The 18,821-nt window shown below is 36.5% G+C and overlaps 1 protein-coding gene across 1 annotated transcript; it reads right to left on the bottom strand.

Moving 5' to 3' along the window:
• Positions 1 to 267: 267 nt before the first annotated feature.
• LOC131013016 (uncharacterized) lies at positions 268 to 1,437 on the bottom strand. The gene is made up of 2 exons (XM_057941016.1): positions 994 to 1,437; positions 268 to 911 (listed from the first exon to the last, which is right to left on the bottom strand). Exons 1-2 carry the CDS (start codon positions 1,142 to 1,144, stop codon positions 430 to 432), a joined length of 633 nt encoding a protein of 210 aa, XP_057796999.1. The 5' UTR covers positions 1,145 to 1,437; the 3' UTR covers positions 268 to 429.
• Between the last annotated feature and the right edge of the window lie 17,384 nt (positions 1,438 to 18,821).

Here is an 18,821-nt window from a genome sequence, read left to right as displayed (position 1 = left end):
TTAGGTAATGAGTTAATCATTACCCTTACTTAAGGTAATTTAATTACTCAATTTATTACTCCTAAAAATAAAAGGAAAATAAAAGAAAAAAAAAATTTTTAACTAATGATTTATTTTCATTGTTAAATCAAATACTCAATAAAAATAATTATTATTATTATCATTCCACTCCTGTATTTGCTAGAAAAAATAAAAATAAAAGAAAGAATCAATCAGAATAGGCGTCGAGATTAAAAACGACACACAATTAAAAACAGTGCCCCATCCTTCAGCAAACTGTTGCCCTTACTCTCAACTCGTAGATTTTTATTTTTTTTCTGTTCAATAACAAAGGGCTTTCTTCATCTTTACATCATTTGCTGGAGGTATAGTTCTACATATCTCACAACCTCACCAACAAACCAAAAAAAAGAAAAAAAGTGTAGCAATCTAGGCAATACACCTCATAGAATAGGTAGAAACCGTAGAATCAAAGGTAGGCATTATAGCAGGATGATCGCTCTCGAGGCCGTAATCGACGGTGGTGGGGCGCCACTCCATCTCATCGTCAAAATCGTGCACGAACTCCGGCATCTCCGCCCCCTTCCGGCGCACGTGCTCCCACAGAAACTCCAATCTAGCGACATACTTGACCTTGGCGTAGCCGGCGCCGCCGAAGAGGAGACGGCCGAAGGTGGCGAGGAAGAGGCGGGACTGGATGCCCGGATGAAGGAAATAGAAGGCGTCGAGATTGTCCCTGAGCTTGGCCGGAACGGCGTCGTATATGCTCTTCAACGCCGATATCCCGGGGAAGTTGTCGCCCCTGTTCACCTCCGTGTGCACGTACACCGCCGAGAACGCCCGGCCCTCCAGATCCGGGAAGATCTCATCTTCTAGAAACTTCTTCACTGCCTCTACGCTCACAAGCCTCGCTGTTGCACATCATTTCCATCAGAGAATAGTAGTAGTTAAAAAGGTTAAATTGAAGAAGAAAGTTTGGACATGAGAAATTACCAGGGAAGAATTTGCCGATGATGCGGAGAAGGGGGCGGCCGCGCCTGTCGGAGCCTTGGATTTTGAAGATTTGGAGTTCCTTGATGAGTTGAAGCTGTTGGGATAGTGGGAGCGGGGAAGAATGAGGGAGACTAGAACTTGATGAAGTCATGGTGATTATGGGTTTATTTGACTACACTCGCATTCCTTCTATATAAAGGCAAAGTTTTGGGGGTGGGGATGGGGTTGGGGGTGGGGTGGGGTCTGGATAATGTTAAATACTTTTAGTTCGGCTCCGGATATTTTAATACACAATCACAATTTAAAACAAAAACAGCTCAAAATTTTATTCATTCATTCCAGCAGAACAGTCCTTATTTTTTATCTATAAATTTAAAAAATATTAAGAAATATAATTTATATATAAATTAATCAATAATTGATTAACTTTAAAATAAAAATTTCGTGGAACACTAAGAGAACCTTTTTTTAAAATACTTATTTCATAAGCTCATCATTGTTAAGTACGACTGAGATTGGGTGTGGTGGATAATATTATATGAAAATAGACTTTCTTTAATTTTGTTAATTTTACATGGTATTTGATTCATTCCTATCCTTATCCATATGTACATATTCTCCATCAAAACTATGTAGCACGATCTAATATGATTGTACAAGAATGCATTAAAAAACGATTGTACAAAGAAGAGGTTTTGATATGAACGCCATTAATATTTTCTGTAATAGTACGAGGTTTCTAATATTTAACTGTTTTAATTTATTAGAAAATGATATATAGGAATGAATATACCAAATCAAAATGTAAATAATTTAAAAGGAGTTCAAATTAAATACGTTGAACTGCGAACTAATAGTACGAGGTTTCTGATATTAAATGTTTTAAATTTATTAGGAAATGATCTAGAGGAATGAATATACCAAATCAAAATATAAATAATTAAAAAATAGTTTAAATTAAATACGTAGAACTGCGAACTAATGTACAAATTTGTTCCATTTCCAAATAACACAGTAGATTTAATATTAATGAGTTTTAAATCATTTCCAAACGCGCGTATTCATGTTCTCACACGATTGAGTATGATTTGAATGGAAATCAAAATTTTTTGGGGGTGGTGGGATTATCCTATGGGAAAGGAAGAGTATATTCCATAGAATCTCCCATTTGAAAATGGACAAAAGTGAAACAGAAGAGATCAGAGCAGTAGCAGCACGCAATCAATGCCACGTTATGGGCGTTTCCTACATTATCTTACTCGCACAAACCAATTCTTGTACTTCTATCTATTCACAAAATCAAATCTTGCACATTGACCATTTTCAACGCATAGCCGACTCGCGCGAGCCCCTTCCATTGTCGAGCTCCCCAAGCTCACGCTAGCGCGTACATGCGCACTCGGTGCAGAGGTATAAAAGAGAGAAAAGTGCATAGTGTGCACGCATCAAAAACAAAAAAATTACTACTCCCTTCGTCCCGGTCCAATAGTCTCATTTTATTTGGACATTGAAATTAAGAAACTTGCTTTTTAAGTGTAAAAGTGAATAAAGATGTATGGAATCACATTGTTTGTAGTGTAAAAATTATTACCAAAAATAGAAATGAGGCTATCGGAGTGGGACGTCCCTAAAAGAAAAATGAGGCTATCGGAGTGGGACGTCCCTAAAAGAAAAATGAGACTATTGGAGTGGTACGGAGGGAGTACTATTTTTTAATTGATTTTTTTTATAAAAATCATTTAAAATTGAAGATTTTAATTTAAGTTTTAATTAAATGTAGCTTCACTATTTATAGTGTTCTACATATTGTAAAGAAACTTACACTTTTCAATGTAAAATTCAATACAAAATCAATTTAATGTAGCTTTTATTAGGGGTGAGCAAAAAATTCGAAACCGAATAACCGAACCGATCCAAACCGAAATTTTAAAATATGGTTCGATTTTTTCGGTTCGGTTCGCATTAATTTTTCATAAAAATTTGTTTTTTCTGTTCGGATTTCTCAAAACCGAACAAAACCGAAAAATCGAATTATATTTATAATATATATATATATAATAATATATATAATATATATAATATTTTAATTATAATTTTATAATATCTAACTTCAAATATTTTTTAAATTTTATAGGTTTTTCTTGGAATTTTCAATTTTTTTTCAAAACTTTTGGGTTTTTCGATTTTTTTGGATTAATTCGGTTTTCGGTTCGATTCGATTTAAATTATAAAAATTTCAGTTAATTCGGTTTGGTTTATTCGGTTTGGTTCAATTTTTTTTTCAAACCGAACTAAAATATGGTTTGGTTTGATTTTAGCAAAAATCGAACCATATAACCGAATGCACACCCCTAACTTTTATTAGCTTCACTTTTTATAGTGCATTATGTACATCGTAAAAGCATACACTTTTCGATGTGAGATTCAATACAAAATCATTTTACTTCTTTTTTTATAGTGTTCTACAAATTGTAGAGAAACATGTCTATAGAAGCTATGATTTTAATTTTTTTTTTAAGTTTGTATGAAAAATTAATATGTTATGAAAATTTAGTAATTACAACGCTACCTTTTAAAGTTCTGTTTTTCTTTGTTGAATATGTTAACTGTCATTTTTGTACAGCGTCATATATGAGATACTGCTTGATGGTTATTTATAGATAGGAAGTCATAATTTGTATATGAAATATCATAATTTGGTGAAAATTCAATATTTTAATGGCAATTAACCCTTTAAATAACAATCGAGCTTTATTGAGTGGATGCTTGAAAAATGTGTTAGCTATTAATTTGAAATGAAGATGAAATTATCAAATTATGACCCGAATGAGTAAAACTATCGATCAAATGTTTAATGAATTTTTTTTTTCTTTTTTTCTTTTTTCCTGATTTGGAGAAGAGGAATGATGGAGTTTGAATATCTCAATGTTCACATGCTTGGATGTCCCTAGTAAACAAATCTTAAATAAGTTTTAGTAGATCAGTCGTCTACTAGTTTCATTGAAAACAAATGGAGTATATATGACCAGAAAATAGTGAAAAGAAAAAAGAAAGAAAGAAAATGCATTATCTTTTAAGCTATATAGATCGATAATTCAATCATTCACAATTGTGCCCTTTTTTTTTTTTGAGAGGCACAATTGTAAATTGATAGTTTTGATCTTTTACGTCTAGAACTGATAGATAAATATGTTTCCATTTTAAATTGATAAAAGTCCAAATAATATATCTTCTTAATCATATCCAAGTCTGGATTCTGGAACGCAGATAACACCTTGTATTATACTAGTATTTTCTTATTATCTTTGGTGAAGAAGACAATTATCTGTTTTTCTAAAGGTGTAGTGTTTTATTTATTTTTTTCACATGAAGGAGATTGGTATTTAATATTTTTTATCGGTTATCCACTAACAGTTGAAGATGTCCCAGTCCTTTTTTTCCATTTTTTCAACTCGAAAATGACATTTAACTTATCGCAGTAACCTGCTCCATCAAATCTTCAAAGTTCAAACTATTGCATCACTATGACTGATCAATATGTATAAAATATATTGGTTAATCAGTGATCAATTTTTTATATATATTGTTAGTGTTACTTCCTTCAAACTTTGATGTTAAGCATTGTGTTAAGACAACACACGAGTGCACAGAGTAGAAACAAATTACAGCGAAAAAAAAAAACATAAGTGTATGGATTTTTTTTTTTCAAGTTATAAAATAACTTGAAGAATGCCTTATGGCAAAATAACTAAATGAAAAATGAACACTCACATTCAATACCTTTACAAGACTCTAGGTATTTGAACACTAGACACTCTCACTAGCAAACGAAAACTGGATTCAAGAGTTATACTCCGAAATCCGACGAAATCAATGAATGCTATAAACGATGTTATCCTAACACTCTAAACAACATTCGTACACAGATCACTCAAATGACTCGATTTTGATCTTCAAACTTCGTAATCTGAACTGAGCCTCCTCCTTAGTATTTATAGACTTCTTAACTTGCTCTCCAAACCTTGAAGGTCGTGGATAGGTATAGGAGAAGGTGGCTGCATAGGTTGTTGAGAGTTGTTAGGTTTTCCATGATTGTAGGAACAACCTTACCCACTCCCATTTGCTTCCCCACGATCAGCAGCCCCTCATTCTTGTTTGTGGACCTCCCCACTACTTTCTCTTTGTTTCCATATCTCTTTCAACTTCTTTGTTTGTAGGAATCTTCCAACCTCCTTTGAATCCATATGAAAACCTATATCCACAAAGTGAAGAAGGCAAAACAAACAAAAAACAAATCCCACAAAAATAGGAAAGCTATTATGGAGTTCAAAAATAACTCCACCATATATAATTTTTTTCTTTATTTCTCCCTATAAATACTTGAACCTATGATCTAATAATTGAATGAGAAATATTTTATCAATTAATTGTGCTTCGTTGTCTCATTAATTAGGGGTGTGCAGCGGGTCGGACTCAGACAGACTCGGACCGACCGCCGGGTTTGTTGGACCGAAAATTTTGAAAAATCGGTCCGATTTTTGGGACTGGACCGACTCAGACCCGGACCAAACTCGAGCAACGGGTCCGGTACGATCTAGGTCTGAACCGTCGATAATCTAATTTTTTTCTCCCTCCGTCCATGAAAAAGAGTCCTACTTACTCCATTTTTTTGTCCATGAAAAAGAGGCTCATTTAACTTTTTGAACCATCACATCATACCTTTTCTCTTGCATTTAACTATAAATTGTACTTTTTTTTTCATTTTTTAACTAAAAATGTACTTTTATTCTACTACTTTTTTGTACTAATAATACCCCAACAAATTATACATTTATCTCACTTACACCTACTTTAACAACTTTCTTAAAACCCGAGCCGAACCCTAAATGAGACTCTTTTTCATGGACGGAGGGAGTACGATACAAACACATATTATCACCTACAAATTTCATATTCACCCACATTAATTTCATATATACACAAATTGATAATACAATATGTACAAAAATAATTAACCAATTCTGCCTCCAATTGATAATACAATATCTACATTGCAAAGTCAAGCACTTCAGGTGCTAAGTTGTGATATTCTACTAGAAATTCGAGTTTGAATGCAATATGACTTTGAGTTGAAATTCAATTTCCAGATTTTTTATTACTAGAAATTTGAATATTAATATTATTATAAATATTAAATATATAAAATAAATAAATAATTATAAATGTATGGATCGGTCCGGGTTCGGCAGATTCGATCGGGTCTCGATCCGAAAAAAAATCAGTTCTATAAATTGGACCCGATCCGGACCAAACATATATAGTGGGTCGGTCCGGTCCGGTCCGAACCGAACCCAACTCATCTCATTAATAAAACACCCAACTTAAGTTGCATCAACGCCAATTGTAGTTGGAGTTGCTCAACCAACTCATTGCTTCCATCGTCCATTTTTTTTTGTGGTGCCGCTTCTTTGGTTGTGCGGCAATTTTCTCCACCAAAAGTAAATAAACATATAAATAAACTAATATATAAAAAAATATCTAAATTAAACAAAAGCAACTTTACATAATATCAAAAGTAAAAACTCAACCAATCCCCGGCAACGGCGCCAAAAGACTTGTTCGCTAATTATTTTCGCTACACCGCAAGTGTACGGTGTAGTTGCAATATAAGGGAAGCAAGGTCGTATCCCACAAGGATTGGTGAATTCAAACTTCTAAATATTATTAATAAGTTGTTTTCAATCTATTTAGACAATCAAAGATGAAGAGATATTGAAGGTTAAATCAAAGTTAAATTAAAGCAAGCAAACTAAATAACAATAATATAAACTTAGTTAATAAATTGGGGAATGACTCGAAGGAAAGTTATCCTAGGGACTAGATTTCGATGGATCGTAATGAACTTCAATCTAAATCAATATAAATTTTGATATAGCCTACTTATCTAGGGCGATCTCCCCACTAGTTTTAGCCCCTCCCGGACGACTAAAATAGTAGATTACGGGTCATAAATGCCGTCCCCGGTAAATTTCTAACTTATAACTCCCAATAGCACAAAAGATCAATAAGCCCTCACCCACCTCTCAACCTCCCGGTTTATTGAGATGATATGTATCAAACTCCTAATCTATTGTAATTATCCTCTCCCGATTCAAATCACAAATTAGAAATGCACAAAAGGTGGCCAACCAATCATACAAGAGATAAATCTAGGGCTTGAAAAGATAACAATAAGCACAATCAAGATATATATTAAACAAAGAAATCAATCAATTACAAATCCATCTAATCTAATCCCTAAGATAAGAGATTTTAGCCAAGCATATTCATAATAAAAGCAAATCTCAAGTCATAAGAAAACATAAATAAAGATATAGAGAGATAGAGATTCATAGACAAATTCTATAATCTTGATCTTCAATCATGTAGTCTTGATGAGCTCATTTCCAAGTTTTCCCCTTCTTTCTTTGATTTTGGTGTTGTTCTAATGTGTGGAAAAGAGAAAATGGTAGAAATGGATGCTAGGGTTTGGAATTGGAGTGTTGGGGAAGATGAAAATGTGTGGGAATGGTGAATGATACTCCCTCCGTCCCACTGTATCTGAGACTCTTTCTATTTTGGGCGTCCCACTGTAAGTGAGACATTTCATTTTTGGGTAAAAGCTTTTATCTTTAAACACCTTTTCACTTTTTCACCTACACACAAAATACACATTTCTTAATTTCCGTGCCCAAAAAAAAGGTCTCACTTACAGTGGGACGGAGGGAGTATGAGAAAAGAGGGGGAAAAAGGAGTTTTGGGGCTAAAAATCCCGTCTGGGCCCACAAAAACGCACAATTTCGCCTTTTGACCGCGGTCACGACCGTGGGAGAGCTTTTGGAGGGGGCCCGCGGTCGGACCCACAGCCGCAGCCCAGACCGCGGGTGCCGTCTGGCGTTCAGGACGATTTTGGAGCAGAGGTCCGCGATCGGGCCCGTGACCGCGGCCCGGACCGCGGGGTACTGAGCTCTGTGCGCAGTCCGCTTGTTTTGCTCCGTTCTCCCTCGTCCGGACTCGGATTTGGTTGCCGTTTGCGCTCACGGATTTCTCTCGAGACGTAATTCAATATCATGTCTTCAAAATCCTCCAAATGATCCTTGATTTTTTCTGAAATCACTCCAAAACTACACCAAGGAATCAAATCTTCATAAAACTCAACATTAGGGTACAAACACGCATTGACAAGCAAAATATGAAGGAAAATGACAACAAATCATGTGGAATTGAGGTACGAAAACCATGTTTGTCACCGATCCGAACCGAACCCATCGGTTCGAGCGGGTTCGACGGGTTCGGGTTAGATTTGCTCACCCCTATCATTAATGATCATATCTATCATAGTGTCATCTATGGTTTTATCAATTTTATCCCAAATTTTAAAATTTATTTCCATCACAATCTTTAACAATTGTATCAATTTTATCCCAATCTAATATTTCCAACTTATATCAATTTTATCAATCACTTTTGAGATCATTTCTAGACATTAAAGGAAAATATTAGTATAATTGTATACTCCCCCAGTCCACGAAAGAACTTCCTATCTTTCCTTTTTGGGACGTCCACAAAAGAACTTCCTACCTATTTTTGGACTATACCCCACCACTTATATTCCTCTTACTTTTCACTTTTCACAACTCTCAATATTAATTATAACACCTTTTCACCACTCTCAATACACTCAACTATCTTTTTATCCACTCTCAATACACTCAACAATATTTTTTCTTAAAACTCGTGCCACTCCCTCCTAGGAAGTTCTTTCATGGACGGAGGGAGTATAATTTATTTTTAGAGCAAAATAATAGGTCATCTTCGGGCACATGATGTCATGTCACAATCCAACCTGATGAGGAGAAAAGTTTGTGCAAAGCTGAGATCATGACATGTGGACAAAATAAGGGAGAATTAGAGGAGAAATAATTATATATGGGACTATTTAATTAGCGCTGGAGATTTCAGCAAGAAGCCTCATAAATGGTCACTCGTCAGCGGAAGGACGTCGCGTGAAGAGAAACAACTCTGGAAGGCTCCGATCGCAAGAAGGTTCCAGCCGTGGAAAAGCTACAGACGAGACAAGGCTCCAGCTAAGGAAAGACTCCAGCTCTGCAACTCTTCCCGTTACATGGGACCTGAACTCGAGCACTGGCACTACCATAAAAAAAAACTGACATATTCTGACAATTGGCGGATTTCACAGCAATAATCGTACATACGGAGCGCTTGACATAGACAGTCTTTTACTATTTTACCCCTCTTGTATGTAGTTTATAAATACTTCGTTATTCTCTATTTAAGGGGATTCTGATATATGCAAAAAGCAACATTTCTCTCCATCACTTTTTGAGCTTGTACTGATTTTACAGGTAAATACGCAATGATCTTACAATCCACAAAAATCCCCACTTTTTATATTTAACACAACTAATTGATAAGTTTCAAAAATCATAATATAATTAATACAATTACTAAAGATTTGAATACAGTTGAAATTTTTTCTAAGATTGAGATATAATTGATAAATGATAAATATCACTTTATGTCCCAACGTACGCGTTTTAACAAATATGTCCTATCATTTGAATAAGTGCATAAAAATACATATTGTATCAATTTTTTCTTATTTATGTCGCAAAAACAAATTATATTTAAACATAAAATGATATGCCAATAATTTCGGTATTACCGTAAAATATGATATATCGAATTTTGGTGCGGTATACCGCACTATTGGTACGACATCGGCATGAAAAAGTTTATACCGATTTTTTCGATATACCGATCTTCAATATGCCAAAGAGTTTGGTACAATAACGGTATGAAAAATCTTATACCGTAATTTATGGTACGATATGGCAAAAAAAATTCGGCATACCGTACCGGTTCACCCCTAGGGGTGTGCATCGGTTCAAAACCGAACCGACCGACACTAATTTAAGAAAACCGAAACCGAACCGATGGGATAGAAACAGGAACCGAACCAACCGATACGGTATGTTAGAATTTAGGGTTATAATTTAGAAATATTTAACTATTTAAAAACTAATAATTATATATATTTATTTATAATATTATAATATTAATTATATTATAAATATAATTCGATTTCGGATTTTTTCGGATTTTTGAAGTGTCAATCCGATCCGATCCGAAAATCCGAAATTTGCTTAAAATTCAATCCGATCCGAAAATCCAAAAAATCCGAACTAAATTTTAAATTTCGGTTTGGTTCGAATCGGATATTCGGATTTCAAATATTTTGCTCACCCCCACTGCTAGGGCTGTTAAACGGTTCGGTTTCGCGTACCCGAACCGAAATTTTCAGTTACCCGAACCCGAAATTCACCTAAAATGAATAACCGAACCCGAACCGTTTTGAATGTTCGGTTAACCAACCGATTCGGTTATTCGGTTAACCCAAAATAACCTGAAAAAAATATGAAATTCCCCAATTTCTTAAGAGGATGTTGATTCAGAGTTGAAGAGATGAGATGCTATGAGAGGATTTTCCGAGTACGTGTTCGCTATTATTTTTACTACGCCGCAAGTATACGGTGTAGTTGCAATATAGGGAAGCAAGGTCGTATTCCACAAGGATTAGTAGTCAAATTCTAGTGATTACCTTAAGTCATTATGCTAGAGCTATTTAGACTAAACAAGGAGGTGAGTGGTTTAATTATCAACTAAATACTCAACAAGTGCAAAGACAAATAAAATCAAATAAGCAAAGTGGATTAACAAGTGATTAAGGCGATTTAGGGACTAGGCATCGATGATTAAGCAAAGGACTTCAATTATAACTCAATACTAATCTTGACGAACCTAATTATCTAGAGTGATCTCCCAACTAGTTCTAGCCCCCTCCCGGACGACTAAAACGGTAGATTACGGGTCATAGTTGTCGTCCCCGGTCAACTTCTAACCTATAACTCCCAAAAGCACACAAAGATCGACATACTCTCACCCAACTCTCAACCTCCCGGTTATCGAATTGATATGTTTCAAACACCTTATCTATTGCAATTATCCTCTCCCGATTCAAAGTGCAAATTAGAAATGCATAGAATGTGGCCAACAATCCATACAAGAAATAAATCAAGGGTTTGAAAAGATAATGTGCAAATGAACAAACAAGATTTATATTGAGCATAAATAATCAATCCATTACAATAATCATCTAGCCTAATCCCCAAATCAAAGAGAAATTTAGCCTATCATGTTCAACAATAACATACCCAATGAAAAGAGAAACATAAATGAAAGAGAGAGAAAGAATGAACAAATCCTATTGAGAAGCTTGCTTCAATCCTCTCTCCTCTTCAATGCCTTCTTCAAATGGGTAGGAATGAGTATTAATGGGGGTTAGGGCTTGGATATGGAGGTAGGAAATGTTGGGGATGATGAATAATGTGAGGAAAGGGGGGAAAATGGCGTTAAGGGCTGAAAAACGCGACTGGGGCCCACTTGGGGATGCTCCGCTCTTTTCCCGCGGTCACGGCCCGCGTCCGCGGCCTTCAAACGTGGGGGATGCTCAGGGGACCCGCGGTCCCACCCCGCGGCCGCGGGTGGTGACCGCGGGTGTCTCCTGAGTCGGGAACAGCTGACCCGCGGTCTTACCCCGCGGCCGCGGGTGGTGACCGCGGGGTACTGGGCGTTTTGCACAGTCCGCTCGTTTTGCTCCGTTCTCCCTCGTCCGGACTCGGATTTGGTCGCCGTTTGCGCTCACGGATTCCTCTCGAGACGTACTTCAATATCATATCTTCAAAATCCTCCAATTAATCCTTGATTTTTCCTGAAATTACTCCAAAACTACACAAAGATATCAAATCTTCATAAAACTAAATATTCGGGCACAAACAAGCATTCACAAGCAAAACATGAAGGAAAATGACAACAAAACATGTGGAATTGAGGTACGAAAACCATGTTTGTCAATCCCCCCAAACTTAAAGTGTTGTTTGTCCCCAAACGACGAAGAGAAGAGAAATAAAAGTAAACAAACATGTGAGCATGAATTGGTGTCATTTCAAGGGCTTCAAATTTTTTTCAAATGAGTATCACAAGTAGATGTGCATTTCAAGAAATCACAAGTGTCAAAGAGTTCAACATTAGAGCCTCCAAGCTTGAATCCTCACAAAGGTGGATGTTTCAATGATGCACTCAACTCTCAAGTGTTTAGATTGGACGTGTTTGCACTCAAATTGAATCATGTATGCAATCTATCATAGGCTTGCCATTTATCCTAACTCTCTATACTTCAATGTGTTATAAATAATGATCAACAAGGGCTTTTCTTTAGGTTGCAATGAGAGCTCTTTGGTGAGGTGAGGTGTTTATAGGCAAAGTGACTCATATCCCATACATTGAATAAGTCATATTCACCATTGTTCTTTTCTAATCAATCAACCAATATCCCCACATTTCTTCTTTTTCACCCTATGAATACTTATCAAGACCATGATTCAAAAGGCAAATCAATCCCCTTTATACTTCTTTTATTCAACATTTCTTTTTGCTTTCTTTTTCTTTTCTTTTCTTTTGGAGCTCATAGGGGACTAGTGATTTTCACTCAATCAAAGTTAGACAAGTAATTTCAATCATTTCCCAACTATTTTCATCAAAGTAACCACTAACAATCTAAGTTCTACCCCTTTATCATTGGTTAATTCAAAGAAAGGCTATAAGGCACAAAGAGGGTAAACTAGGATCACATGAGAATTTGGACACAATTTAAGTCAAGTGGCTAACAAGGATGGCCTTAAATCACTTCAATATTAACAACACATCTACTTTTATTTTCAAGAGAGGACTCATGGCAAGTTCTAGAGATCAACACACATGCTCAAATGATTTACACTCAAGAACAAAATGAGATTGTAAATGTATGACAATCAAAGGCTCAATTCTCACAAGCTCATTTTCTTTTTCAAGTTCTTGGAGGTACAACATTTAGCTCACTTGTCACAAGTTCAAACTTTTCATGCATAATCCACAAGTGATACACACAATTTTTCCAAAAACAAAATTCATATCATAAGCCCAACACACATTTCATCCAACTCATGTTTTTCAACAATCAAGCTCAAACTCAAGAGACATGGAAAGGCTCAAGAAAATAGACAAAATCTCATTATTCGAAAACTAAACTAACTAAATAAATAAACAACGGAATAAATGAGATAAGTAACCCATCTTCACCCTCCCCCCAAACTTATTTCACACAAAGGAGAAATAAGTCTGGATGAAGGAGAAAATGGTCACTTGTCTCGTACTCACAAGCGAGGTGGAGGCTTAGGCGGTGGCCATTTCTCATCAAATTTGCAAGCTCCATCCGCCGCGATCCAAAAATATGGTGGCTTTGCAATTCTTGAGACATCCCGGGCGTCATGGTAATCTCGTTCACCATCTAGAGTATCACCACATTCAAACAATTCCTTATTAGGCAAATCAAAATAAAAATCAAAAGATGAACATAAATAAAAGTGAAAGAAGCAAGCCTTCGTAGAATCGCCCGTGTCGAGGTAAGGATCGACAAAATTTATGACTTTGCATTCTTTGAAGCTTGTGCAGTCTTCATCTTTTTGGAATTGTAGAGGTTGCATTGGAAAAGTTGGGCTCTCGACTTCAAGGGATTTGGAGAATTGATCCTCATCTTCTTCAACTTCTTGAGGCTCTTCACTTAGCATTGGCATTGGTTCCTCATACAAGGTTCCATTTTGTAGGCTAATGGCCATGCACACATCATCAATTCGCTTTTGATTTTCCATAGTGGTAGCCAAAGACTTTCTTTGCTCTTCTAGCATAACATCCGAGTTTGCTATACTTTTTTCTATCCAAACTTGTGTAGCCATGAAGCATTGTAGAAGATCGTCTCTAACATTCGGTTTCTCCTCTTGATAGTACCGATTTCCCCCTTGAAAGCTTTCTTTAGTGAAATAAGAATTTTCATAATTCCAACTATTGAAATGGTCCTCATACTCCAATGGTGATTGCCACTCCAAGGCATTGCACCCCATGTCATAATACTCGCCATAAGAAGGTGTGGGTTGGAAGGCTTCTTGAATAAATGGTTGCCTACAATTTCTTTTTGCTTCTAAAACTCGCAACTTAAGTTGCATCATCGCCAATTGTAGTTCGAGTTGCTCAACCAACTCATTCCTTCCATCATCCATTTAATATTTTTGGTGTTGTGTAACAATTTTCTTTTTTTCATCACCCTACCAACCAACAAAACAACGAGTCAAAACAAACATCTTAAGATAGAAAACAAAAATAAATCAAGTAAAATGTCTAAAGTAGTTAAGCACAATGAAGCAAAATATCACAAGCAAAGAAACTAAACTAATCCCCGGCAACGGCGCCAAAATTTTCAGTTACCCGAACCCGAAATTCACCTAAAATGAATAACCGAACCCGAACCGTTTTGAATGTTCGGTTAACCAACCGATTCGGTTATTCGGTTAACCCAAAATAACCTGAAAAAAATATGAAATTCCCCAATTTCTTAAGAGGATGTTGATTCAGAGTTGAAGAGATGAGATGCTATGAGAGGATTTTCCGAGTACGTGTTCGCTATTATTTTTACTACGCCGCAAGTATACGGTGTAGTTGCAATATAGGGAAGCAAGGTCGTATTCCACAAGGATTAGTAGTCAAATTCTAGTGATTACCTTAAGTCATTATGCTAGAGCTATTTAGACTAAACAAGGAGGTGAGTGGTTTAATTATCAACTAAATACTCAACAAGTGCAAAGACAAATAAAATCAAATAAGCAAAGTGGATTAACAAGTGATTAAGGCGATTTAGGGACTAGGCATCGATGATTAAGCAAAGGACTTCAATTATAACTCAATACTAATCTTGACGAACCTAATTATCTAGAGTGATCTCCCAACTAGTTCTAGCCCCCTCCCGGACGACTAAAACGGTAGATTACGGGTCATAGTTGTCGTCCCCGGTCAACTTCTAACCTATAACTCCCAAAAGCACACAAAGATCGACATACTCTCACCCAACTCTCAACCTCCCGGTTATCGAATTGATATGTTTCAAACACCTTATCTATTGCAATTATCCTCTCCCGATTCAAAGTGCAAATTAGAAATGCATAGAATGTGGCCAACAATCCATACAAGAAATAAATCAAGGGTTTGAAAAGATAATGTGCAAATGAACAAACAAGATTTATATTGAGCATAAATAATCAATCCATTACAATAATCATCTAGCCTAATCCCCAAATCAAAGAGAAATTTAGCCTATCATGTTCAACAATAACATACCCAATGAAAAGAGAAACATAAATGAAAGAGAGAGAAAGAATGAACAAATCCTATTGAGAAGCTTGCTTCAATCCTCTCTCCTCTTCAATGCCTTCTTCAAATGGGTAGGAATGAGTATTAATGGGGGTTAGGGCTTGGATATGGAGGTAGGAAATGTTGGGGATGATGAATAATGTGAGGAAAGGGGGGAAAATGGGGTTAAGGGCTGAAAAACGCGACTGGGGCCCACTTGGGGATGCTCCGCTCTTTTCCCGCGGTCACGGCCCGCGTCCGCGGCCTTCAAACGTGGGGGATGCTCAGGGGACCCGCGGTCCCACCCCGCGGCCGCGGGTGGTGACCGCGGGTGTCTCCTGAGTCGGGAACAGCTGACCCGCGGTCTTACCCCGCGGCCGCGGGTGGTGACCGCGGGGTACTGGGCGTTTTGCACAGTCCGCTCGTTTTGCTCCGTTCTCCCTCGTCCGGACTCGGATTTGGTCACCGTTTGCGCTCACGGATTCCTCTCGAGACGTACTTCAATATCATATCTTCAAAATCCTCCAATTAATCCTTGATTTTTCCTGAAATTACTCCAAAACTACACAAAGATATCAAATCTTCATAAAACTAAATATTCGGGCACAAACAAGCATTCACAAGCAAAACATGAAGGAAAATGACAACAAAACATGTGGAATTGAGGTACGAAAACCATGTTTGTCAGTACGCTCAATTGGGTGGACACGATTCATGAGGAATCATTGCAAACTTTGCTACGGAAAGAATGGTTCCTAAAGGAGGCCAATGGGCTTATGGTATTTACAGTGATGAGGAGGAAACTTCAAAAGCCAAGAAGTTGCAAATTAGGAGACAAATCAATTGCATCTGCAACAATAGATGTGAACAAAATTAAAGAAGCAGTTACGCCTGAAAGAGAAGCAGCGAGGCGGCGATGACTGGCGATTTGCGGAGGTCGCGCAGGAGGGCAGCGATGTCGGCGGACTTACGTGCGGCGGACTGAGGGCGGCGACACCATCGTGGACTGATTCGGCGTGGCGAAGCGGCGTAGCGGCGTGCACTGATTCGGACGGAGGGCGGCTCCCGGAGGCGGCAGACGGCGTTGGACGATGTCGAAGAGGGGAGGAAGACGCGATTTGGGAAGAAGAAGAGGGACAGAAGCGGCGGACTTGACTACTGGACTAGGGTTCCTCTAATTGTTTAATTTCTAATTTTCTATCAATTAATAATTTATATATATATATATATATATATATATCCTTAAATAATTAATTCAAAAAATTTCGGTTATTCGGTTAACCCGAATCGGTTATCGGGTTAACCGATAACCCCCGATAACCGAAAATTTTGTAAAATCAATAACTGAAACCGATCCATTACCCAAAAATTTCGGTTATTGGATACCCAAACCCGAGAATTTCGATTCGGTTAATTGAATACCCAAAACTCGATAACCAATTAGACAGCCCTAGCCACTGTTATATCATTAAAAGGCGAAGGTCAGCAGTTCAAATTCTACCCCGTGCACCTCTACTTTTAGAGCTTTCAGCGCCTAGGCTTGGTTTGGGCCTTCTTGTCGGTTTAGTCATTTTTATCCCTAGTTCATCGCATTTTTTTCTTTTTAATAATTTATTAATTCAACAACAACAAAAAAATTCAGGCCCTTTTCAGCGAATAATATGTTTGATGTTTGCAAATGGCATTTGTAATTCATGCAAATGATATTAAATTCTTAGTAAATGACACTCTGCATTAATAAATATACTATTATTTTTATATTTAAATGACACTTTTAATATATGTAAAAGACACTATTTTTTTAGTAAAATGACACTATCTGCATTAATAAATGATACTCCCTCCGTCTATGATATTGTTCTCACTTTTGCCATTTTGATCTGTCCACGATATTATTTTCACTTCCATTTATTGCAGTATGGTCCACAAATTTTCACTCAAAATAATAATGAGACCCAAACTCCACTCACAATAATATCATTATTATCAACTACTATCCATCACTTTCTTAAAATCTCTGTTGTCCACAAGTGAAAACAATATCGTGAACGGAGGAAGTATTATGTTTATATTTAAATGACATTTTCGAATGATACATTTAATGTATACAAATGATACTATTTATTTTGATAAATAATAGTACTTTCTATAATAATAATAATAATACAAGACCAGCACGAACAAGGCACAATGCCTAGAAATTGCAAGCGTTGGAAACGATCCAGCTGGGTTTTGAACCCGCAACCTCCGCATTGTGTTATCCAACACGCAACCGACTAAATTAACTGCTCAATTGATATGAAATCGCTTCAAATTCGTTCATCGTAGTCTGTTGGTAAGACGTTTTTCCTTCAACCAATAGGTTGGGGTTTAGAGTCACCTAAAGGCTAGAGAGTGGTTGTTTTTTTTTTCCTTTCTTTAGGTGTAATAATTTAAAAAAAATCACTTCATTTAATACATACATACATATATAGGAGTGGACTAAAATAAGAACATTTTTAAGTGTATAAAATAGGAACTAATCATGTCTATTAGATTTTGGTTGATCTTGTGGCTTGAAATTTGCTTAATCAGAACATAATTCGCAACAAAAGAACTTCAGATTCGTACATAGAATATAATTCGTAACAAAAGTACTTTCAATTCGTAATAAGAAAAACGTATGAATTGCAAGGGAAACAAATACAAATTTCGGATCTCCATATAACTTGATCTGAGCTATTAATTTACTATGATCTAAATGAACAAGATTTATTTCTATTTTATACACTTAAAAATATTTTCATGGTAGCCCACCCCTATATAGACACACACGGAGCACATCATGCGCACAAATACATTGGAGCGCATGGGAGCCCGCCTCTTACATTAATTAAAGTGATGCATTTGACATCCAATTGCTTATGATATATTTGATGAATAGTAAACATATTTTCGTTAATAGGGGGTCAAAGTTGACTTAACATGAAGGCTAAAATGCGACTAGTATAAATAGAAAATATAAATCGCATTAATCTTCTGTAATCTGTACTATACAATTATCAATTTGGAGGGGGGAGTAACATTTTCAATTTGATCGCAAACATGATACACTTCTGATAGTATAAATAAGACCTAAGAAATGCACAATAAAAAAACTCGTTATTCCCAAGTGAAGTACAGTACTTAACTTAGTATGAAATATATAAATGTAAGATGCTCAGTCCTATTTTTAAAACACCATGGATGATTTGACGGGCCAAGGCTCCCTTAGACGTATTTTATTCATGTTCAGATGAAAGCCTATCTATCTATATACGAGGAAAATAAAATAAAGGGTTAAGGTGCAGATTAGTCCCTGAACTAGATCCCCCTAGAGCGTTTACCCCCTCAGACTCAGTTAAGGCACGTTGACCTCCCTGACTCCCGAAACAAGGGTGCAAATAAACCTCTCCGTTAAGCGGTGCCCAAACGCCGTTTTCTTTAAAAAAATTATTTTTTATTTTTATTTCTAG

Source organism: Salvia miltiorrhiza, chromosome 2 (genome assembly GCF_028751815.1).
Source record: "Salvia miltiorrhiza cultivar Shanhuang (shh) chromosome 2, IMPLAD_Smil_shh, whole genome shotgun sequence".
Taxonomy (NCBI): Eukaryota; Viridiplantae; Streptophyta; class Magnoliopsida; order Lamiales; family Lamiaceae; genus Salvia; species Salvia miltiorrhiza.
Note: the sequence above shows the minus strand (reverse complement) of the source record. Positions and strands in the feature narration are given on the sequence as shown.

Excerpts from the sequence above, each read along its gene's own strand:
- LOC131013016 (XM_057941016.1), bottom strand. The coding sequence starts at position 1,144 with ATGACTTCATCAAGTTCTAGTCTCCCTCATTCTTCCCCGCTCCCACTA. Across the intron at positions 912-993 it reads CATCGGCAAATTCTTCCCTG|CGAGGCTTGTGAGCGTAGAG; the intron begins GTAATTTCTCAT and ends GATGTGCAACAG.